The sequence below is a fragment of the Salvia splendens genome, chromosome 20 (genome assembly GCF_004379255.2).
Source record: "Salvia splendens isolate huo1 chromosome 20, SspV2, whole genome shotgun sequence".
NCBI lineage: Eukaryota > Viridiplantae > Streptophyta > Magnoliopsida > Lamiales > Lamiaceae > Salvia > Salvia splendens.
Window position 1 is genome coordinate 22,098,258 of NC_056051.1, and position 24,700 is coordinate 22,122,957.

A 24,700-nucleotide genomic window follows, 5' to 3' on the forward strand; every position below is an offset into this window, starting at 1 on the left:
TGAGAAACAATTATATATGTGTGCGTTCTATCAAAGATTAAGATCGATAGTTTAATAGCTGGAGGATCTCCGTAAGTTCGATCGCACCTACTCATCAAATACGACGTGCATTTTTCCCCAAGGCTTTCATGAATTAGCAATGGGCAATTATTTTTCATGCGAAATAACCTTTGATTGAGTTTCTTCACAAGATAATCGATTCATGTGAAAAAGCTTTGTTTGGAATCTTGATTGCATCATAATGATTTTCAATAGATAATGTCCCATGGTGTATAACCGCCATTATAATGAAGCAAATTTTGTATTACGTACCTGTTACAATATTTCCATTATGTATAACTATATCAACGGGGTGTGTTATATTACTAACTTTTCTTAAATTGCTAACCTGTTAACTCATTAACGCAATCAATTGCAACTGAGAATTGCAACTTGTTTCATATGTGTGTTGTTTTTCCATTAATTTTTATACTCCAGCTGAGCACAGTGAGAATAACGTTTTGAAACGATATATGTATATACCACATTACCAGGGAGGAAAATCCCAATCCCAATCCCAGAAAGTGTCAAATACAACATTTTGATGATCAGGCACTAGAGCTATAATATATGGGTGATGCAGTACAAATATTTAAAATTAAAAAAAAAACAATTCCACAGAAAATGAACAAAACTAAAGGCGAATTGCCGGTCTCGCCATGACAAAACAGAAGAATATCTTCTGTTCACTACAATCAATCACCTGCATCTCTACTGTATTGTAATCCCATATAATAACTTCCCTTCTTATTGGAAAAACACCAAGCAATCTGTGATTCGTGTTGTAAAAGCGAGGAAATCACAGTTCCCTGGTCCACGAATGACGAAAGAATGAGCGACCTAGATGATTATACGTATAAAAGCTAATAAACTTATCTCAGTCACAACTGAAGCTGTGATGTTGACCTAGAATGATCAGAGACCTGCAGGATTAAAAGAGGCTAATAACGCATCAGCACAACTAAGTTTACCGAGAGAGAATTGATGGTGTGAAATTGAAAAGGCAAGCCAAGTTCAGATATCCTGATGCTTAAAGAAATTAGTTGCATCATGTGACTCCATTGCTTTCATATCATGGAGCAATGGAATTGCTAACAAAACTAGATACTCCAATAGAGTCTGAGACATGCTTAAAAGAGTGAACGAGGGACAGCACTGACCAGTTGTTCAGTTCTCAGACTACAAAAGTTGCAAGCATAGCATGCATTATAGCCCAATAGAGGATTACACCAAGACGTAAAGCAGGTTGTCTCATTAGGGCTCGGTCGATGGACATCCTGAAACAACATGCCAATAGAAATCAATACAGGCATAATACATTTAAAATACAAGTACAAGTTGATATTAAGGCTTACCATAATCCATCAACCATGTTTGAGACAGGTCTTGTAAATCGTGGGACAATTTTTGATGTGGTCAGCGACTTAAAACCGTGAGCTGAATTGACAACATAAGTATAAGTAAAATAGCATTGAAGAGGTCCTACAAATTCTATTTTTGCCACTTATATTGCCCACTGGCCAAAATCATATTACCTTTATCATCATCATCATCATCCTCCAGCCCCGGACTACTGCCATCCATATCTATTGCAATGGCAACTTGATCATTATTTGGTTTCCGTAAGCTTCTAACTTGCGGAGCAATGGTCCCACTAGACTTCCATTTGTTTGTCTGCAGCAATCAATACATTGTGGACATGAATATGCCAACTACCAGAAAAGCGTAGAAGAAAAGGGAAAAAAGTTTATCAAAGAAAAATAGATGACTGCAAGAAAGAAAATTAGTGACAAAATTCAATATGGCTGACATTTAACAACATTGGATATCATCAATACAGGTTTAAGACTTCTTTCTAACTGTCATAATTATAGCCCTCTTAAGATAGTACTATTTCTTTCATGGAGGTATGAAAGCAAGTCAATTTGATATACTACTATACTATGTTATCCTGAACTGATATATAACTAGAGATGAAAAGCATATCATACTTCCTATATACAGCATGCATCATATGCAGACTTAATCATGTCATTCTAGCAACAGACATCATATTAAGAGGGAAAATTAAGGCAATTAGAACAAGACAATAGCAAAATAACTATGCAGCATACCGTTGGTTCAACCTCCACAATCTCTGAACTAGATTTTGTAGCTTTATCAGAACCCCCAACACCTTGGAGCACAAATAGTTGAGATTCCATTTCACGCAATGAGTTCTTCAGATGCTGTTCTTTTTGTGTTAATTCATCCACTTTAATTCTCTCTTCTTGCAACATTATATCTCTGTTCTGGGTCGTCGCACGAAGATTCTCCAACTCAGATATCAAGTCCAAAATCTTCTTCTGTAATACCTCTTTATATTCGTCGATCAGGTGATTCGAATAATCAATAGTTACATCATTGACCTGTACATGAGATATCGAGGAATCAAGCCAAGCAAGCAACTCCCGAATCTCATCAGAACTCTTCTTGCTCATCTGTGTGACAGCTAGTGCATCATTAGTGCACCTAGTAACCTCTTGCCTAAGGAAAGAAATCTCTCCATCTTTCTCTTGCAGCTGGGATTGGAGTTTCTCAACCTCAGATAGGAGATTTTCAGAGAGATAATGAAGTTCATCAAACTTGCTCACGGTGACAGAAAGCTTCTTTAAAGCTTTAGCACGAGACGCTTCAAGGTTCTCCAAGTCTTTGTTCTTTTGATGCAACTCATTTTCAAACCCCACAATCTTGTTTGCAAGGTTTTCCATTTCCGTCTCCTCTTCATCAAGGGCTTGCATCAGCCCCTCACATTCTGCAGCAGTACAATGAACAAATTAGAATGGGATCTTTACAAAAGAACTTAGTGATCCACATAGAAGCTAAATATAGCATATAACTGACCTTGTACTTTTGCAGCTAGTGCATCTGTCAGTGAGTTGACTTTCTGCTGCAAATCTAAGGCATTAGTTTCATTAACTTGGAGTTCTTTCACTCTCTGTTCCAACAACTTGCGCTCCTCACCCAGTACATCCAATTGTCTCTGTGAAGCATCTAGCTTTACCCTTGCTTGCTGAAGATCAAGTAAATAATTCTTTGCATTAGTTTCAGCTTCCTTTATCTGACCTACAAGTTCCTTGCAAATTTTCTCTTTCTGGATATCCTTCTCTTGAAGTTCATTCTGTAAATTCATTATGGTACTCTTCATCTCACTCTGCCCAACTTCCATCACTCTGCCCAACTCATTAGTATGCATGCTTATGGAATCCCCCACAACCAGTGATAGTTTGTCGCACATGCTCCTAATGCTTTCCACATTGAAGATGCTTGCATCGCCAACAGAAATATTTCCTCCAATTTGATTTTGAGAATTTAAGTTCCTCTGTGGAGATCTAGATGCCAAGGCATTTTCAACCATATGTTCCTTCCAGTTTCCGAGTCTTGAAATTGCACTAGCACAGCTTTCAAACAACAATGAAATGTTTCCATGCAAGATATGCAATTTTGACTCCTTCTCTTTGTCAATTGACTGAAAATGCTCAGCATCTCTCTTCACAGATTCATAGAACTCCTTCTCAGAAGTATACTCTCTATGAACATTCATGACTACTTCAGATAAGCGAGACGATTCTTCTTGTAATAAACGTGAATGCTCGTGAATTCGCTCCCAGATAGAATCAATTTGGGTCATAAAAACCTGCAGGTGAAATACAATGTTAAGCTCAGACATCTAATACACAGTCAGAAACTCGAGAGACAGAACTGTCAGGATTAACAAGAAACTTGCAGGTGTCATTTGTCAGACATAGATGCCATGCCCAAACATGAAGGACAAGACTGAAACAAAATCATCCAAAGGAAAAGCACCCTGCCCTATACTGTTTTTCTCAACTATGGTAATACCAAGGAAATCACTTCTCTTGCTTGAGCTTCCTCTTTTATTAGTGCAGAAAAAATATATCCTCTAACCTGACCCCACCTCGAACACAGTTTATAATTCCGTCTTCAAGAACACAATGATTCTCATTTCCCGAAGCAAAAGTTCAACCAGAAACACCGTATAACATAGAAAATAAAATAAGAAATTTGTTCACGTTGAAAACATAATACTTACAGGAGGCCAGCGCATCACATCTTACGACACAAACGCTGCTTTTGTATGGAACATTCAGGAAAGGGAATATTGTTTCAAATGGCCATCAATATTATCTATGGGCATATAAGAGTGTGATAACATAATCAGTTTACCTTGTTCTCTGATTTTGTAGACAATGTGACCCCAGGTAAGCTGCCAGGAAATAGAGCACCCAGATCAGGAACGACATCTAAATCAAAAAAATGATTTCATTGTGTAGCCTTCACGTTGTTGTACAGAACTTCCAAATCTTTGGAAAGAGCATCCCCCAGTTCTTTGTCAATTGCAGAAAGGTCATTTTTCATGTTGTCCACACCAATTTTAAACCGTAATTTCAGACATTTGTCTCTCCTTTTCCTCCGAGTGTAAATAAGACAGTTTTTCAATGTGTGCAACAGCTTCATGTTTGGCATTTTCAGCTAAATCTTTTTCCCTGGAAACTTCTGAAAGCTCATCAACAACTTTTGCTAGTTCATCTTGAAGACCATCATTCCTTTCCTGAACTTCATTCAACTCTGCAAGCAGTAGTTCAGCTGCTCGTTTAGATTTTCTTGAATCTTGTTCAAGGGAATCCATTCGACCATGTAGACCATGCAAGTACTTGCCTATTTCTGTGATCCTCTCAACTGGATTTACAGAATTAATTTCAAATCCAACATCTATTTCACCCAGAGAATTCAAAATACTGTTCCAGCTACCCTCTTTCTCCTGCATATAGCGTTCAGTTTCTGCCAGACGATCCCTGAGGAAACTATTTTCAGATTCCACCACCTGTACCCTGTCGCTGGTAGCCAATAAGTTCTTGATATGTTCCTCATACTCATAAATAGTTTTGTCAGTGTGCTTGCTCTCAGACATGAGGCGCTCAACCTCAGCATTCAGTTCTTCGATTGATTGCTTCATGCCATCTCGCTGTTGCACCAAGGACTTACCTTTTCTAACAGCAATATTTAACTTCTCTCTCAAAGAAGCTGATTTTCGCTCTTCTTGGTTAAGAAGCTCTTCCAATTCTTTCTTTTTTAATTCCAGCTCCTGCAATTCACGGACCAGGGATTGATTCGTCTGCATGTATCCATCTTTCTCCTCCTTCGAGCTCATTAGCTCACCCATAGATTCATCTAGTTTTTTGCTCAAAGTCGTGACATCCTGCTCTTCAAAATCTCTGGAAGGGTTAGACAGCTCCTCCTTTCCAGTGATGTGCAACATCAGTAGAATCCACATTAAACAAGGTTGCCAGATGATAGTGTTTTATGTTCCTCTACAAGCTTTCCTCAATAGTTCTTCAAAATATTCAACCCCCTCCTGATCAAGTACCACATCTTCAGACAAGAATCCTGAAGAGCATTCTTAACCATTCCTTCAGTCTTCTTATACAATTCCTCAATGTGATCCTTATCTTCCTCCAACAGAAGTTTCTGTGCTTGCAACAAACTTGATTCATTCTGAAGATTCTCATTTCTAAGAGAAAAAATCAGCTATTCTTTTATGGCTTTCATCATTTTCTTGTCTCAGTATCTCCAAGTCCTTGTTAGGATTTCCTTTTCTGAGCAAGCCTGATGGAAGGCTGCCTCAAGCTCAGATGTTCTTCTTTGTGAATCTTCAACATCAGCACTTAGGGATCCACAAAGAGTCTCCAAGTTATCAATCTTCTGCTGGAGAGAATAAGAACGGTTTTGTGCCTCTGATAGTGCACTTCCCAACCACTGAATCTATCATCAGACTCCCCAGATCGCAGATGAGATGGCATATCTACTGTGTCCAAAAAATTTCCCACCGCTGCACAAGGTTGTTCCTTTCCATTAATGACTGTTCAAGCATCTCATTTTGCTCAGCTAACCCGTAAAATCTGTTTTGCAGTTCTTCATATCTTCTTCTCATATCTTCTTTCAAGCCATCTGAACTACCAAAACCAGTATCAGAATATGAACCTCCCTCAGCTGAGCTTCTGTGATCCCATTCACCAGGAGGCAAGGAGTGATTTCCAACCATTTTTGCCAACCAGACAATCTTATCAATTATATCATTGGAGTGGAAGTTCTCTGGAAGCTCTAAATCTTCTAGAATCTCTTCTATTCTCAGTAGGACAGAATCCTTAAGCAGAAATGACTCTCTTAGTGCAGTAGCTGAGTTGCGAATATAGGAGAGCTCAGATTCCAGGGCTTCCATGCGCTCACCTGCCTCAGCGTAGACTTTTACTTTTGTTTCAACTTCATGAAGCCTTGCATCTTTAGATAGTAATTCCTGCGAACATTTCTCCAGTTCCCTTGGACGTTTCAGCTAATGATTGCTTAAGACTCTCGCGTTGTGAAATAAGGCCTTTCCCCTTTGTAACTGCTATACCTAACTTCTCTCTAAGGGACGATAATCGCTGCTCAGACAGTTCTAGCTCAGCAATTTTCTCTTGCACTTTAGAATTGAGAGCAATAACAACCTCTTGCGCACTCTTCAGACTGTGCTTAAAAACCAGGTTCTCATTTCCATATTCCATAAGAACAAAGTTCAAGCGTTCCACTTCACCCTGCAAATCATGTACATGCATTTCTAGAGATGCACATAAGCTTGAGCCCTGACCAGTTTCTCTGCATTTCTGAATGAGTAGATGAATCAGAGACTCCAGGAGTGAGGCAGGTTCATCTCCACACACAGCTGGCCTCTCCAACTTCACTGATTGTTCGATCTCATCAATTAACTTGAGAACAGTATCTGATTTTAGATATAACTTTTGCAGTTCATCAGTCTCCCTAGCTGTGTTAGTCATCTGTGAACCGAGTTGTGTATTTGCAGACTGAAGCTCCAATCTCTCACTACAAAGTTTTTTCAATTGGTTCAATAGGGCATCAAAAATATTAGGATGTAAAAGATCCAGCCTTTTACCATCAGCCATGACTTCGTTAGCTGCATCTGGGTCACACCCAAATAAAGTCCTCACAAGTTCACTGTAAAGTCTATGCAGAATGCTCAGAGCTACATCAGTTTTGTGTGACATTTCTTGAAATTCACTTTGAGCAGCCTCAAGTTGTCCATGCAGACCCTGAATCACTATGCAGGCACCATCAACAGAAGCAGCAACAGAGCCAACAATATCAGGGTTGCTATTTCCAGTAGGCAATGGGTTGGCAGAAATATTATTGGCAGTAGAATCCAGCTTGGCAACAGTCTGAAGAATCTGAGCCGCAACAGAACTCTGTTCTTCTTGGAGAATCAATTCTCTTTCAGACACTTCTGATTGGAGTGCTTGCAATTGATTGGAAATTGAAGAAGTCATCTCATCCGAGTCTCTACAATGTCCCTCCAATTGAACCTGCAGCTCGTTAATATGACCTTGTAAGTCATTCATCTTCTCTTGAAGATTATGGTTCTCTAATTTTAGAACAGCTTCTTGCTTCTGCATGGCATCACATAGACCAAGAAGTTCACTCTCTTTTGCAACACCATGATGGATAAGCTCTCTCATAGCCTCATAAAAAACCATAAGCTCTATGTTTGCTTCCTGTAATTGATCATTGTGCTCTTCCAACGCATCATACTTGCTCAAGTCTGTTCCAGCAGCATTAGCCAGTACTCTGCTTTGCTTAACTCTATAAAATTCACTGGCTTCCTCAGCATCACTTACTAATTCTTCGAGCAATATCTTGAGAATTTGTGCAACCACTTTGGTCCTCATGTGTGAATCTTCAGTAGTGTGGCCTTCAGATGAAGGGGATTTCTCTGGATCTTGGCCATCCTTCTCTGTGTAACCTTTTGGCTCAAAAGTTTGAATCAATTGTGACACTCCAGGGGAAACAGCATCTGTTGATCTACTCAAAGATGATGATTCTAAGTGCATACTTTCAATTTCCCTCTCAAGTTTCTGCATTAAAACTCCTGCTTCCTCCAAATTCCTTTTTAGTGCTAAAAATCCAAAGGTGTCACTGTAAATATCCAATTTCATCTGTCTACTAGATGACTGATGAGATTTGGACTCATGCAACACACCAGTATCATTCTTAACATCTTGACTTTCAACTTCATCAAACTGAGATGAGTTTTTCTGACAATCTATATCTTTTAGTTTGATCCTGTGAAACTCTAAATCAGCATTGAGGGATATATTTTCTTCAGTGTAATGCTTAATGGAAGTTCTGGCTTCTTTTAGATTCTTCACAGCCTTACAGCATTCTGCTAGCAGAACAGTTTCTAGAACATTGAACTCCACTAACTTGTGATATTGCTTTTCATACTCACTGAAAATTGTATTATGCTCTTCTTCAAGCTTGCTCTTCTCCTCAGATAAGGATCTCATATGCTCATTAAGGTTGATAATCTCCGTCTGAAGAGTTAGAATCAATTCTTTGCAGTTAACTGATTCTTCCGACATTTTTCCAATCTGATGGTCCATCGATACTTTTTCCTCATCAAATTTTTTTCTTTCTTCTGATAAAGATGTCAAAATCTCATTCAAGTTTTTGTTTTCCACCCTTAGAACTTCCACTGTATTCTGACACTCTGCCAGGCCAGCAAGTAATTTACTATTCTCACTGATCAGGCCATAATTTTCCTGCTCGAGTCTTTTCCTGTAATCTTGTATTAAAGTCTGGAATGACTCTAAAGAAACTCTGTGCTGATATAATTCCTCAGTGATTTTTTCATTCTCCAGCAAAACATTTCTACTCTCCTGTGAAAGTTTGTTTTTTTCTTCGATCATCACTTTGAAACTTACATTCAAGTTTTCATTTTCAGATTGCAAGGCTTGTACCAAATTCCTGCACTCAACTAGCTCAGATAATATGCCTGATATTTCTCCTGGTGTCATTTCTAATTTATTCTGCAATTCATTAACTTTAGCAGCAAAAACATCAGCCTCAGATCTTGATAACTGAAGCTGCTTCTCAAGTTCTACCTTCTCTGATAAAGCCTCCTGGAGCTCATTTCTGCACTGCACAATTTCTTTGGCAATTGTATCATTTTTCCCTTCGACTTCAACAAGTGAAGAGTTCACTGCAATTCCATCAATCCCCTTTAGATGCTCAGACAGTTGTAAATAACACGCATCCTTTGACAAACTTGTCATATACAAATGTTCTTTGAGCCTCTCAAAAGAATCATGAATGACACCATCAGTAGCTTGACTCTTATCTGCATTTCTAGGTTTCTCAGCTGATGATTCTCTTGACATGAATATGTACCTGAATTCATCTTGATCAAGTACCTGTAAAATTTCTGCAAGCTGGGAAAGTTTGACTACACCTCCATCCAAAATCGACGACAGGTCTATGTGTTTACATGCTAAGAAATTTTCCTTACCGTTACTTTTAACCTTGTAAGATCTTTCTACCTCAAAAAATCCAGAATTTGCTTGAGAACCTTCTGTATCTAATAAATTAACTGCCTCTGGTTTCTCATCATTTGGACCAAATGATGTGACATCTCTCTCATGACCCATTGCCACAGATGTTGACATCATTGAGGACTCAGTTAAAGGAGAAGTGCCAAAAGAATGATCACGGGGCTCTTCATTTTCTCCAGCATAGTTGGCAACAGAATCAGTCAATGATGCATCGTCAATCTTGCTGAGTTGTGTGGCAACAGAGAAATTCTCCTCCGCAAACCTATTCCCTGAATCAGCTGTCCTTTCTGCAATAGAATCACTAGCATCATCTGTAGGAGGATTGCTATCTCCATTAAGAAAAATCACCATGCGGTCATCAGTTTCATTTCCACCGGAACCACCAACTTCCTGCATTGCCCCTACCAAAATATTATACAGACTTTAAACTCTAACAACAATGAAGAGGCAAAATGAGTAAATTGTAGAGTATCAAGAGTGAAGGCACAAACCTACATCTGTTACCTGCTCTTCCCCATGCTCCCTCTCCAGTCCTGATGAAAAATCAGTGGGCAAAAGTAAATTGGAATCTCCTAACCTCTCTTCTAAAACCATAGCTGGGACATTAATGGTTGTGTCCTCAAGAACCAGAGAAGATGATCCATCCTCCGGAGAAGCCCTAATATCTACATCATGCCCATCGCTAGTGTTATCTGTTTTCGATCCCTCTGATGGAAATCCGGCAACATCCAAAAGACATGCTATTCCAACTTTACCCTTTGCTGAAGTATCTTTATTAGAAACAGGACTTTCACTTGTGACTGGATCTACTCTAGAAGCAGCATCACTTGCCACTGTTTCCACTCTAGGAATTGACTCTGGTAAGCGGTACTATCTTCTGCATCATGCTTGGATCTCTGTCCATCATCATCATGTAGCTGTTGTACTGCTGCGTCATTGGAAGCATCTCGTGTTACATCATGCTTGGATATACCAGTAGCTGTATCACTTGCCTCTGCAACCACTCCGGAACTTGACTCTGAAACGTCAACAGTATCACCTGTATCATGATTGGATAATTCTCCAGCTGCTTCAGAAACTGTGCCTGCCGTCTTATCACTCCCAGATTTACCACCTTTACCCGATGGCTTGCTATTATTTCCTTTATTATCCTTCTTTTGCCTGAACTGTTGAAGCTGACATATGACGAAGCATATCACCACAAGAGATTGTAATAAGTACACGATAATAATAGTTGAACATTTTTTAGAACTAGATGATCTACAATTAGTAGAAATATAATATTTCGCTGCACTTCCATTATTAACCTAAGAAGTTAAAACATTTTAAAATGATTGTTTTATACACCATAACTCAGAATATTATCCTGGACTCTGAGCATATCAAACCACCACTAGTAGTAAAGCTAGCACCCTATTAACTATGGATAACTATAAGGTTTTAGATGCCAATCCAGTTTTTTGAAAAAGGATGACAAATTTTGACAAAAAAGTGAACACTGATAATATTTTCCAAAAGAGTAACACAACAATCAGAAGAATTCCTCAACACTTAACTGGATGGATTGTGCAAATAATCTAAAATGGTGAAAGAGGTAGTTTCAAAGTAGACAGAAACAAAAGCCATTCACCATTCACCAACCACATAATGTGAATATAAGGCATTCATAGCCCTTGGGTACTAGTTTCTTAAGCACTACAGTATTCATATGCTCTTTCACACTACCCAAAACTACTGAGCATCAGTTCCTTGAGTATTCAGTATTACAGTATTCACCTACTTTTCCTAATTCAATACGCTGTGGGCCAGAATCGAGCACTGGCAACGTGCTCTAAGCACGGCACAGCCAATGCCCACAAACTTCCTCCAAACACAAAGCACATAAATATGCGTTTATCCTATATCTGCTGCCAAAACGCTTCTCTTAATGAAAGCTAGCAAAATTAATAGTAACATGTTTCAGGAAAAAAATAATTCAATTTATAACAAACAATACGTATAAAGCTCCAAACCAGCATAAAGTTAAGTTCATACTTCCACAAAGATAATCACATGTGACTGAGGTTTAACATTCTACGCATATTTACTTCGTTCCCATCCATTTCCTCAAATTAAACCTTAAAATAAATCTCCTATTCCCCTGTATATGCAACATTCATTAAAAAAATTGCTCAGGAAATGAATGAATCAGTTACCTTTTTCCGTCCGGCAGCCAACATGTCGGTCCGGTTCTTGTTTTTTTCCATCCAATCCAATTCAATATGTTGCTAACAGCTACCTATAGTCATTAGATTAAACAGATCGCCACTCTGCAAACCCCAAACAATAGGAGAAAAAAATGAGTGAATTATTCAATTAAATATGTTAGCGAATTGAGAAAAATCAGATTTCAAAATATCGTTGAACATAGTAGGAAATGATCGAATTGATTCTCACCCGATTGAACGGCTGGTTTGGTGAGGTGAATGTCGAGTGTATTTGAAAATACCGTTCTCTTAGATCTGAAGCGATGGTGGTTTGTTTTTTTTCTTAATTTTTCTTTTCTGAATCTGCAAGCGTTTCAGTTTCCGTGTTAACTCTATGTTTTTAATTTCATTTTCTGCCCTACCTATCAATTTTTACATGTCAACATTATTTTCTTTTCCAACTTCATTGGAGTATATAATTTTGTCATTTATCTTTTCGTTTTCATGCTTTTAAATTTAAATTCTTTTATTAATTAAAAATAAAAAATAAAGAAATTAGGTTTTTCTTTCAAATAGAGATATTTCATTTAGTTTGAAATATTTTAGATTAATATTACTTTCTGTTAATTATGGAGCCTAAATATCTCCTACCATGTTTAGGATTTGTTTTCTTGAAGTATATTTCCTTGTGATAGATTTATTCCTTAAAAGATATTTCCTTATGGAATATGTTTCCTAGTTTGACTAGAATTAGGGCTCTCTAGTTACTTATAAATAGAGGTGCTCCCTCATTGTTAAATCATCCTAAAATTATATAGTGAAATCCCTGGCTTGGCATCGCCCCCAGACGTAGATACACATTGTATCGAACTAGGTAAACAACTTCTTGTGTTCATTCTCTTTCATATTCGTGATTGCCTGTGTTTATTTCCCAACAACTGGTATCAAGAGCCTAGGGTTTAAGAGGCAGAAATCACGATGGGGATCGACGAGAAAATTGCTGTAGAGAAGTTCGATGGATCTAATTTCGAATTTTGGAAGATGCAGATTGAGGATTACATGTACGGTAAAGATCTCTGGAAGCCTTTAAAAACCAAACCCGAAAAGATGGAACATGAGGAGTGGGAGCTGCTGGACAGAAAAGCGATGAGCGCGATTAGGCTATCGTTGTCCAAGGATGTGGCTTATCACACGACTGCAGCAAAGTCGACAAAGGAGATGATAAAGATCTTGGAGGACATGTATCAGAAACCATCAACGGCAAACAATGTACATCTGAGTAGACGATTGTTTAATTTTAGAATGCAAGAGGGAAAGCTGGTGCAACAACATCTCAACGAGTTCAACATGATTACTTCGCAACTGAACTCGGTTAATATAAAATTCGATGATGAAATTCGTGCCCTGATTTTGCTATCGTCTCTGCCTGAGAGTTGGGCTGGCACAGTGACAGCAGTTACTGCTGCAGAGACAAAACTAACAGTTGACAGAGTAAGAGATCTGATGATTGGTGAGGAAGTTCGCCGAAGAGAATCAGGATCTTCTACTTCGGGATCAGCACTGAATACATAATAGAGAGACAGATCGAAGGGAAAGCAAAATCGTGGAAGATCAAATTCCAGAGGAAGGAGTCAATCCAAGAAGGATTTGGATAAAGTTAAATGCTGGAATTGTGATGAGTTTGGACATTTTAGAAATCAATGTGAGGCACCGAAGAAGTATAAGAATAAGGATCAGAAGGACAAGAAGACAGCAAACGCTACCATGTCTGATGACGATGGCGAGGCGTTGGTCTTGAGCGTCAGTAGTCCGATGGAATCGTGGGTATTGGATTCTGGGGCGTCGTTTCACTCCTGCAGCAATGTGGAGATAATGGAAGACTACGTTTCTCGCGATTTTAGGAAGGTACATCTGGCTGATGACGAGCCCTTAGATATCGTGGGAAAGGGAAACGTGAAGGTAGTGACGTCCAATGGATCCGTAATAAAACTGAATGGAGTCAGACACATTCCTGGATTGCAGAGAAGTTTGATTTCGATTGGGCAGCTTGATGCAGAAGGGTACACCGTGACGTTTGGCTGCAACAATTGGAAGATTACCAAGGGAGCTATGATAGTAGCTCGAGGTAAGAAGGAGGGTACGTTGTATACCACAACTAACTCCAAAGATTGCATTGATATTGCAAGTGAGGCAAATAATGCAGATTTGTGGCACTGTCGTCTTGGCCACATGAGCGAGAAAGGGATGAAGATAATGTGCTCAAGAGGTTTACTGCCTGGCTTGAAAACTGTTGAAGTTGGCCTGTGCGAGGATTGCGTGTTTGGGAAACAGAAAAGGGTGAGTTTCTCAAGAGGAGGCAGAAAATTGAAGACACAGAAGTTGGAGATGGTCCACACTGATCTATGGGGACCAGCACCTGTAAAGTCCCTAGGAGGCTCTGAATATTATATGACTTTCATCGACGACTCTACTCGAAAGCTATGGGTTTATTTTCTGAATAGTAAATCCGATGCGTTTGACGCTTTCAGAAAATGGAAAGCCCTTGTTGAAACTGAAACTGGGATGAAGGTGAAGTGTCTAAGATCCGATAATGGAGGAGAATATGAACTTGCAAAGTTCAAGGAATTCTGCGCCGAGAATGGAATCCGCATGGAGAAAACTGTGAAAGGAACTCCACAGCAGAATGGAATCGCAGAGCGCATGAACAGAACGTTGAATGAGCGAGCAAGATGCATGAGGTTGAAAAGTGGATTGCCAAAGAGTTTTTGGGCAGATGCAGTCAACACAGCTGCATTCCTAATTAATAGAGGTCCATCAGTTCCCTTGGAGTTTCGGATACCCGAGGAGGTTTGGACAGGAAAAGAGGTAAATCTATCTTTCCTACGCATCTTTGGTTGTGTTGCTTATGCTCATGTTAGTTCCGTTGAGAGAAGTAAGTTGGATGCTAAATCTATTAAGTGTACGTTCATTGGTTATGGAGGCGATGAGTTCGGTTATAGACTCTGGGATGAGCAGAACCGTAAGGTTATTCGCAGTAGAGATGTCATCTTCAATGAACAGGTATTGTACAAGGATAGATTGGAGGCGTCAAGTCCCAGCAGTTCTGAGCCACAAGTGGTCGAGCTAGACATCTCAAACTCGAGTGGGAGCAAGGAGAGTCAGAATGCTGAAGAGGTGCTTGAAGAAGAACCAAGCACTCCACCACCGACTATTCCGCTGCCTAAATCAACTAGAGAGCGACGTGCACCTGATAGGTACTCGCCCTCTAATTTTTATTTGTTACTTACTGATGGTGGTGAGCCCGAGTGTTATGCAGAGGCAGGAGAAGGCCCTGATAAACGAAGGTGGAAAATTGCCATGGATGACGAGTTTGCCTCTCTTCTCCTAAATGGCACATGGGAGCTTGTGGAACATCCTAAAGGGAAAAAGGCATTGCATTGCAAGTGGGTCTATCGAATCAAAGGTGAAGCTGATGGTAGCAAGCGCTACAAGGCTAGGCTGGTTGTCAAGGGATTTGAGCAACGATACGGTATTGATTATACAGATGTGTTCACTCCTGTTGTGAAACTAACTACTATTCGTTTAGTGTTGAGTATGGTAGTTGCAGAAAATCTATTGTTACATCAGATGGATGTAAAGACGGCATTCCTTCATGGTGATTTGGAGGATGAGTTGTACATGACACAGCCTGAAGGATTCATAGTAAAAGGAATGGAAAACCTTGTATGCAAGTTGAAGAAGAGCTTGTATGGTTTAAAGCAAGCTCCAAAGCAGTGGTACAAGAAGTTTGATGGATTCATGATGGAGATTGGCTATAAAAGATGCTACGCTGGCCATTGTTGTTACTACAAGAGGTTTAACAAGAGCTATCTTATTCTGTTATTATATGTTGATGATATGTTGATCGCAGGAGGTGATCAAAAGGAGGTGGATAAGTTGAAAAGACAATTGTCTGAACAATTCTCCATGAAAGATCTTGGAGAGGCTAATCAAATTTTGGGCATGAGAATCGAGCGTGACAAGGCGGCAGGAAAATTGTATCTTTCGCAAGCTGCTTACATTGGTAAGGTTTTGGAAAGATTCAACATGGATAATTCGAAGCCAGTAAGTGTGCCTTTGGGAAGTCACTTTAAGCTGTCGAAGAAGGAGTCGCCGAGTACAAAAGAAGAACATGCTGAAATGAAGAAAATTCCTTATGCTTCAGCAATTGGCAGTATTATGTATGCAATGGTGTGTACGAGGCCTGATATTGCACAAGCAGTGGGAGTAGTGAGCCGGTTCATGGGTGATCCGGGAAAGCAACATTGGGAAGCAGTTAAATGGATCTTTTGATACTTGAGAGGTACTACAGAAAACGTCTTATGTTTCGATGGCAAGAATATCGAGCTGGCAGGTTATGTGGATGCAGACTTGGCGTCCAATGATCTTGATGGGAGAAGAAGCACAACCGGGTATGTATTTACTTATGGTGGTACTGCTATTTCATGGACTTTTAAGTTGCAGAAGACTGTTGTTTTGTCTACTACGGAGGCTGAATATGTAGCTGCGACAGAGGCAAGCAAGGAGATGGTGTGGTTGCAGAGTTTCTTAGATGAACTTGGGAAGGAGAACAAGAGTAGCATACTCTACAGTGATAGTCAGAGTGCTATTTTCTTGGCGAAGAATCCAGCGTTTCATTCTAGGACAAAGCATGTGGAGTTGAAATATCATTACATCCGACACCTAGTAGAGATGAAATCCTGCAACTTGTGAAGATACTTGGAAGTGAGAATCCTGCAGACATGTTTACTAAGGTGGTGACCTTAGAGAAATTGAAGCTATGCATGGCTTCAATTGGCCTTGGAACTTGAAGAGAAGGTTAGGCGATGCTAAGCGGATGAAGGGATGAGATCACGAGAAAATGGTTGTTTAGGAGTTGTTAGTCTCCAAGTGGGAGATTGTTAATTATGGAGCCTAAAATATCTCCTACCATGTTTGAAATTTGTTTCCTTGAAGTATATTTCCTTGTGATAGATTTATTCCTTAAAAGATATTTCCTTATGGAATATGTTTCCTAGTTTGACTAGAATTACGGCTCTCTAGTTACTTATAAATAGAGGTGCTCCCTCATTGTTAAATCATCCTGGAATTATATAGTGAAATCCATGGCTTGGCATCGCCCCCAGACGTAGGTGCACATTGTATCGAACTGGGTAAACAACTTCTTGTGTTCATTCTCTTTAATATTCGTGATTGCCTGTGTTTATTTCCCAACACTTTCGACCATCAATAATAATCACAAATTTCCTTTTCAATTCGTGATTCGTTCATTAATACTTATTACATTTATTTTTTATTTTTTGATAATAGATCATCTCATACTAATTCATTCTACTCACTATAAAAAAAATAGAATATATTTTTCATTAATCTTTTCTACTCACTTTTTTTACATTTTCTTAAAATCTGAGTTTGTAAATTGTTTATATTGATTTAATATTTTAAAAAACTTGAAATGTGAAAAAAACATCCCCAAAGGACAAAGCAAAATATATTAAAAAACTATGAATGCATTCTTTTTCCTTCAATATGTTTTGCAAGTTTAAAATCGTAATAAAAAACCTTCTTCATATTACGTGTATGCAAATTTTCAAAGTAATTTGTACGAATTATCAAATTTCCAAAAAAAACAAAAACCTGGTGTCAATGTTGAACATTATATATGGGCCAAAACGGAGTAGTTATCTATGCTTACAACATTGGGCCTTTACCGGGAGATTTTTGCCCGGCCCACATCTCGTGCAGCTGTCGCCCTCGATTGTTGATTTGTTTTTTCATTTACCTTATTTATGGTCTTTTTTTGTTGTTTGAATTCGTTTTAAACCTATAGACTTATTGGAATTTAATGTTTATTTTTTTAGATTCAGGACTTGTTTTCTACAATATTTGACTTTTATTTAGTACTCCTATTTACTAATTTTTAATTCTTATTTAGTATTCTAGTTTGATTAATAATTTGATCAGTTCAAACAATTGAACCATAAACCGAAGATTATAAAAACTAAAGATCAATAGACACGTAGACAAGAAGTTGCAATCAATAAAGGGTTGTTTTCGTGAACGCGGACGCAAGAGAGTGTTGTGTTTCATTTGACTTCTAATAACCTAATCAAATAGTATTGTGGCCAAAGATACAAAAGCTTAGCTAAGGCCTAAACACTTTCTAGCCGAATTAGGGAAGTAAGTAATTGGACACATATGATAAGGTTACTAATATTTAGACACTTCAAACCAGGGATGTCAATCGGACCAACCCGTTTGGGTTGTCAGGCCATTCGGGTACGGGCTATTCGGGTTATGATTTTTTCGGGCTATAAAAGTTCAACCCTAACCCTTTGGGTTTCAGGCTAACCCATCGGGCTATTCGGGCCAATGCGGGCTGACCCGCAACCCGACCGGGTCAACCCGAATAGCCCGATTTCAAATTCAGGCTGCGAAATTGCAACCCTAACCCTGTATTTTTATCGGGTTGTTCGGGCCTACCAGCGGGTTCCGGATTATATTGACATCCCTACTTCAAACTGAAGTAGGTATATGCATTGTCATCCCAACCAATAAACTCGGGCTCTTTTTTCTTCTAAGCAAAAATATGGAGAAAAAATAATAATATTATTGAGAATTTTTAAATATTGCAATCTTAATCACCAAATGTTGATTGCATGCGCCATGCAGTAGTATAGTCTTTTTTCCATGCAACATAATCAATTTAATGTCTTAATATATGCAATGGATCATATAAAATTTTTATTGTAAGAATTTTGAATCAATATAGCTAAACCATTGATCTTAATTTTGTGCTCCATAATCTATATCATGATTTGTATGATATGAATGCTTTATAGTATTATAAAAGCATTACTTATTGTTAATAAGAAAGAAGTTTTTTTGTTTTGTTTCTGTAATGATTCGTCTTTTATAGTCTGATGATTGTATTATGTATACAAATCTATTTTCTATTGTAGACTGTGTAGTAAGATTGATGATTACAATCAACTCCATATACAAGAATAAACGTTCCAATCTACATATAGCTCGACAGTTAGCTGAACTCATATCCAACACAACCAATAATATCCCTCTATCTAAAAAAAGGACAATGAAATCGGTCCCATTCATCCAGCCAATCTTTTGACATCTCGAGTAGGTATACAACATGAAACACAATTCTAATTCATGATGTTACCTTTATCTATTTAGTACTCCCTTCTTATATACTTCACATTTAAATTGAAAGAATAAATAATAAAATATGAGAGATAAAATATCTATATATATATATAAAATAGTAAAGTGAAAAAAACTAAGAGAGAATAAATTGTTCTATCTTTTGTTTAAAAAATTAAATCAATCACTTGAATTAAGATAATCTAAAATAAAAAGTTGATCATTTAAAATGACACGAAAGGATTATGAATTAGCCGAGTTAATATCAGGTTTATAGCACTTGGTTTGATCCAACACAACCTATTAATCTACCTCGATATAGAGGTGCCCACGGTTCCGGAACTGGCGGTTACAGTTCGGAACCGCAGGTTCCGATTTTGGAAATTGCCGAACCGGAACCGAACCACGAGGGTGTTTCGTGGTTCCGGTTCCAAAACCGCTGGTTTCGGTTTTGGTTCCGAACCGGCTTGGATTCACGGTTTCGGTTCGAAAATTTTTAACATGATCCGAACCACGGTTCAAAAATCGACAGTTTCGATTAAGGTAAATTCTCACAGTTTTAGTTTTAACCGCCGGTTCGGTAAACCTTGGGCAGATCTACCTCGATCTATCTAAAAAATGCTAATATTAATGAAGCCGGTCCCACCAATCAAATCTTTTGCCATCTCTAGGCATACAACACAACACAACACAATTCTACTCCTCATCTCTAATTTCTCCTCATCTATTTCGGAATTAAAAATAGTTTATCACTACAACCACTCAAAGTGTTCACCTCTTCGACGTAACTATCTCGATATACCATTCCTCTATAAATAATCTAACCTAGCACATTCTCATACCCTCAAATCATCTTCTCCCACCAAAAAAAAACAAGAAAAAAAAAATGGAGAAATCACAACACAAACCCCACTGCCTAATCCTGCCATACCCAATCCAAGGCCACATCAACCCCATGCTCCAATTTTCCAAACGCTTGGCCCACAAAGGCATCACAATCACCTTCGCCGTGCTAGAAAACCTCCTCAGCTCCGCCACCGACGAATTCTCCGCCTCCATCTCCGTCGAGACCATCTCCGACGGCTTCACCGCCGCCACCAGAGCCGGAGCTCAGCTCCCGGAGTATCTCCCCACCTTCCAAAAGGCGGGCTCCGAGTCTCTAGCCCAACTCATCGAGAAGCTTCGAGAAAGGGGCGGTGCCGTGGACTGCGTGGTCTACGACACGTTCCTGCCGTGGGGCCTGGCCGTGGCGAGGAAGATGGGCCTGTTTGGGGCGGCCTTTTTCACGCAGTCGTGCTCGGTTAATATTATTTACTACACTTTGTTTCAAGGCTGGCTCAAGGCTGAGGCTGTGGACAGGGAGGTGTTGCTTCCCGGGCTGCCGGAGTTGGGGGTTTCGGATTTGCCCTCGTTTGTGCTTGATCGGGAGACGCATCCGGGCTCGTTCGAGCTGGTGGTGGATCAGTTTGAAGGTGTGGAGGATTCCAATTTCGTGTTCGTTAACTCCGTTTATGAGCTTGAGGAAGAGGTATGTTCTGTGTATGTCCATGCATTTAAATTTATGTTTATTTATAAAAAAAATGAAATAGGATTGGAATTTGTTTGTATTTTTTTTCTAACCCATGATTTTTTTGTTCATGCAACGTGCATACGATTGCAAGCAGTGATAAATTAATCCATTAGGCCATGTTTGATTGGCGGGAAAGTAAAGTTAGCAAGGAAAATGATTCCTGGAAAAATGAATCGCGGGAATATGATTTCTAATAACTTTACTTTCCCGTGTTTGGAAAAAATCAAGATTTGAAAGTATATATTTGATTTAAACACTAAACTAAAAATATACTTATCATTTTTTATTTATAAAAAAATAATAATACATAGTATTTAATAAATTATTAATTACAAATAATAATAATTATATTATTTTATTTATTATTACGATGGATAGTTTAAATGTGGATTATACATCATAATATATAATAATATAATAATAAATAAGATTATTATTATTATCATTATAGTTATTTAATTTTTAATTGAATAAATTTTATAATTTAAAATTTCACTACAATTTTATTATTAATTACTAATTTATAAATTAAAAATTATTATATTATATAATTATAATTATATTTCATTATTTAATAAATTATTATTATTATTATGATAATAAAAATAAAAGTAAATGTTAACAATATAGTTATAATTATGATAATTTGAATTATAGTTATTTATTATCCTGAAATTAAGTATGATTTATACTTTTAAATTATTTTTAAAACATTGTAATAAATAATAACAATGATGATGATGATGATGATGATAATAAACTGTACTATATTGTATTAAATATGTAAGAATCCTAACTGAGAAAAAGAATACCTAAGAAAAGTTAGGATTCAGAATCCTGGAAAGTTGTACTAACTTTCCTTGTTTCAGGATTTTTATTACTTTCCTAGTTTAATTAAAAACGGAAACAAACACAAGAATTTAAAATTTAAGGAAACAGATTACTTTCCTAGACATAATCCTGACAACTAAATATGGCCTTAAAGTTTTGAGTAAAATTTAATAATTGTGATTAAGATTTCACTACCAAATATATAATGGGGTCTGAGTTTAATTTTTTTGAAGTATTGAATTTTCTAAATGATGGTTGCATCGTGAAATGGTTTAAAAATCACTTGGAATTCCCAAAGTCAGTCGAACGTCATTATTTATGTATGTGATACCTAATTGATTCTTTCTCTTATATTCCTTATTGCAGTTGGCAATTGACATTCAATCATTTTCTTTTATTAATCTTGCAGCTAATTAATTAAGCCGTTGCAGTATTTTCTAATTTATCTATTATCCTTTTTGCTGCAGTAATTTTTTTACATTAACACAAATTCATTTATTAAAGATTGTACTATTACTAGTATATTTTGTTTTCTAGCATATCAATCAAACCCCCTTTATCGCGCTGGAGATGTTGAAGTGACACTGATTCCCTGCACACGTCCCACCACACAATGAAATAGTAGTGATTACAGTAAGTATAATCCTAATAGTATAATTTAAGTCAGGAACATTTTAAGTGAAATTTAGGATTTAAAGTGATAGTATTTATTAATATATGCTTAAATACCGTGCAGCATTATTTACTAGAGTTATACTCCCTCGGGGACTGTCATTACATGTCACTAGTTTCCTTTTTAATCTGTCTGCCAATATTTATCCCATTTACTTTTTACTAGATTTAGTAATGGACTCCACATTTTATGAACATACTTTCACTCACATTTTATTATAAAACTAAGCAAATAAAAGTAGGACTCACACATGGGCGGAGCCAGCATGTATGGAATAGGGTCATGCCCCCCTCATGCCTTCAACACTCTTGTATTTTTATTTAAATTCTCAATTATATTACTCCATCCGTTCCACAATAATTGTAACTCTTTTCCATTTCGGTCCGTCCCACAATAATTGTCACACTTCATTTTTACCATAAATGATAAGTAGGTACCACATTCCACTAATTCACTTCACTCACATTTTATTATAAAACCAATATAAAAAAGTGAGTCTCACATTCCACTAACTTTTCCAACCAATATTTCTTTACATTTCTTAAAATTCATGCCCACAATAACAGTGACAATTATTGTGGGACAGATGGAGTAACAAACTACACTAAATACCCCTCTCAAATGCATAAAAATTTTCTACATAATACCCCATCCGTTCCACAAAGTTTGTCCCAGTTTGACCGAGTGTGGGTTTTAAGGAATTGTAAATGGATGTGTGTAATGGAATAAGGGTCTCATATTGAGGAGATTGGGGGGTATATTTAATGTCTATTTATGATAGATTCCAAGTGGAATAAACTTTGTGGGGCAAATGGAGTATATCTTTGCCCCTCCTAAAGTGAAATCCTAGCTTCGCCCCTAGACTTAAATTTCACTAACTTTTTGAAATCACTTTCTATTACCTTACTTAAAATCCGCAACGGGTCAACTTGCGTCAAGTATGGGCGAATGGAGGGAGTATTTATTTACATCACATGTAGTTGGTAACTTGGTCATTCTTATATTGCAAATTATCGTGTTTTGCTTTGTAGCACGGCAGCTCAATCTTATCATCACCCCAAAAAAAACAAAAAACTAAAAGTAATCAAGTTAGGTTAAAAGTTAGATCATGATATAAATATTTTTCTAATTAATTAATTACTCATATTTATTCATTTTCATTTACTTTTGGTCTGATTTCAGGCAACTGATTGGCTAAAAAAATTCATGTCCGTGAAAACAATTGGACCAACCATACCTTCTATGTACCTAGACAAAAGATTGCAATACGACAAAAATTATGGCCTTAGTTTGTTCAAGCCAGACGATACTTGCGTCAAATGGCTACAACAACAATCACCTAAATCAGTTATCTACATCTCCTTTGGCAGCATGGCCAAATTGGAAGAGCAAACAAATGGTAGAATTAGCAACAACCCTAAAGCTAACCGGTAAACCCTTTCTATGGGTGGTCCGGTCGTCAGAGGCCTCCAAGATCCCCCAGGGCTTCGTGGACGAGGCCTCAGACCATGGGCTAATCGTGTCATGGTGCCCACAGCTAGAGGTCCTCGCTCACGATGCCATAGGGTGCTTCATCACGCACTGTGGATGGAACTCGACTCTGGAGGCACTGAGCCTAGGGGTCCCCATGGTGGGGGTCCCGTGGTGGAGTGACCAGGCTACGAATGCTAAGTTTGTGATGGATGTTTGGAAAATGGGAGTGAGGGCTTGTCCGGATAAGGGAGGCGTTGTCGGGCATGAGGAGATGGTTCGTTGCGTGAAGTATGTGATGGGGGGAGAGAGGGCGGAAGAGATGAGATTAAATGCAATGAAATGGAAGGAATTGACAAAGGGAGCTGTGGATGAGGGTGGAAGTTCGGATAAAAATATTCAAGAATTTGTGTCTACTTTGATGGGAGGTGAAAACCTTCCAAAAAAGTAATTGGATTAATCTTGATTATTGACGTGTCTTTAATAAATAATTTGGAGTTTGGTTATTTTACATGCTTCCTCTTGATCTACGTTTAAATCGGTATAGGGGAATTGCTGCAACAAGCTAAATATACAATAAGATAAGGTATGTTTAGAACATTGTTTTATTAGGCAAATTTTAAACATTTAACCACTCTAAGAGAATTAGAAGAATATCACTTTTATGAATGTAGACAAACAAAAGAAGAATATCACTTTTATGAATGTAGACAAACAAATCCAAGCCCCTTGGCCTAGCGGTAAAGGGTGCTGGATACCGCCTCCATCCTAGAGATCTCGAGTTCGAACCCTGGGTGGCGTAATTTGTCTTTCCTCCTTGTTATAGGAGTTGATTTGTAATTTCCTCCTTCATATATATGATATAAATATATGAAGTAAATTTAAAAAAAAAAAAATGTAGACAAACAAAACATGCAATTTAGTATTTTGGTTATATATGATTTTTCCTCTATTAGGTTAAATTGTAATTATGTTTGTCAGCATCTGACTGGTTCTATGTTTCACATGGCATATATATAGTCACATCAATATATAGCAAAAACAATGCAACAACAATAATATGCGCCCCTTTCATCTTTTTCCGAATTGGGCATGCAATTGTTTATTTTTTCTTTTTCTGATTGGGATAATTGTTATAGACACTGATTATGTATAGTTTTATAGAGCCGTTATTCAAAAGCATACATAATCTAATCAATAATAACCTAAATAATTTTCACGAACGAAAGTAGTTCTAGCTAGAGTATGAATGATAGTAAAATTGAGATGAAATATTTAATGATGGTGT

At 37.7% G+C, this 24,700-nt stretch overlaps 3 protein-coding genes and 1 pseudogene across 3 annotated transcripts; 1 reads left to right on the top strand and 3 right to left on the bottom strand.

The window, feature by feature from the left end:
* Nucleotides 1–493: 493 nt before the first annotated feature.
* LOC121782661 (coiled-coil domain-containing protein 18-like) lies at nucleotides 494–4,350 on the bottom strand. Its single transcript, XM_042180607.1, has 7 exons — nucleotides 4,267–4,350; nucleotides 2,923–3,715; nucleotides 2,154–2,833; nucleotides 1,575–1,713; nucleotides 1,395–1,476; nucleotides 1,200–1,316; nucleotides 494–962 (listed from the first exon to the last, which is right to left on the bottom strand). Exons 2-6 carry the CDS (start codon nucleotides 3,707–3,709, stop codon nucleotides 1,214–1,216), a joined length of 1,791 nt encoding a protein of 596 aa, XP_042036541.1. The 5' UTR covers nucleotides 3,710–3,715; nucleotides 4,267–4,350; the 3' UTR covers nucleotides 494–962; nucleotides 1,200–1,213.
* A 124-nt stretch (nucleotides 4,351–4,474) lies between these two features.
* Nucleotides 4,475–5,263, bottom strand: LOC121781672 (chromosome partition protein Smc-like). Its single transcript, XM_042179383.1, has one exon. The coding sequence runs from the start codon at nucleotides 5,261–5,263 to the stop codon at nucleotides 4,475–4,477; it is 789 nt and encodes a 262-aa protein (XP_042035317.1).
* A 1,117-nt stretch (nucleotides 5,264–6,380) lies between these two features.
* Nucleotides 6,381–10,779, bottom strand: LOC121781673 (early endosome antigen 1-like). Its single transcript, XM_042179384.1, has 5 exons — nucleotides 10,774–10,779; nucleotides 10,453–10,654; nucleotides 9,971–10,336; nucleotides 9,437–9,880; nucleotides 6,381–9,352 (listed from the first exon to the last, which is right to left on the bottom strand). Exons 1-5 carry the CDS (start codon nucleotides 10,777–10,779, stop codon nucleotides 6,381–6,383), a joined length of 3,990 nt encoding a protein of 1,329 aa, XP_042035318.1.
* Nucleotides 10,780–19,704: 8,925 nt separating this feature from the next.
* Nucleotides 19,705–23,918, top strand: LOC121782975 (annotated as a pseudogene).
* Nucleotides 23,919–24,700: the final 782 nt, after the last annotated feature.

What these genes read in the sequence shown, in the direction of transcription:
- LOC121782661 (XM_042180607.1), bottom strand. Translation starts at nt 3,709, where the DNA reads ATGACCCAAATTGATTCTATCTGGGAGCGAATTCACGAGCATTCACGT. An exon ending in ACTAGCTGCAAAAGTACAAG is followed by an intron (nt 2,834 to 2,922) that starts GTCAGTTATATG and finishes GTACTGCTGCAG; the next exon opens with AATGTGAGGGGCTGATGCAA. An exon ending in TTGTGGAGGTTGAACCAACG is followed by an intron (nt 1,714 to 2,153) that starts GTATGCTGCATA and finishes TGATTGCTGCAG; the next exon opens with ACAAACAAATGGAAGTCTAG.
- LOC121781673 (XM_042179384.1), bottom strand. An exon ending in AGAGCAGGTAACAGATGTAG is followed by an intron (nt 9,881 to 9,970) that starts GTTTGTGCCTTC and finishes ATATTTTGGTAG; the next exon opens with GGGCAATGCAGGAAGTTGGT. An exon ending in TTACAAGGTTAAAAGTAACG is followed by an intron (nt 9,353 to 9,436) that starts GTAAGGAAAATT and finishes CCCAGCTTGCAG; the next exon opens with AAATTTTACAGGTACTTGAT.
- LOC121781672 (XM_042179383.1), bottom strand. Translation starts at nt 5,263, where the DNA reads ATGGGTGAGCTAATGAGCTCGAAGGAGGAGAAAGATGGATACATGCAG.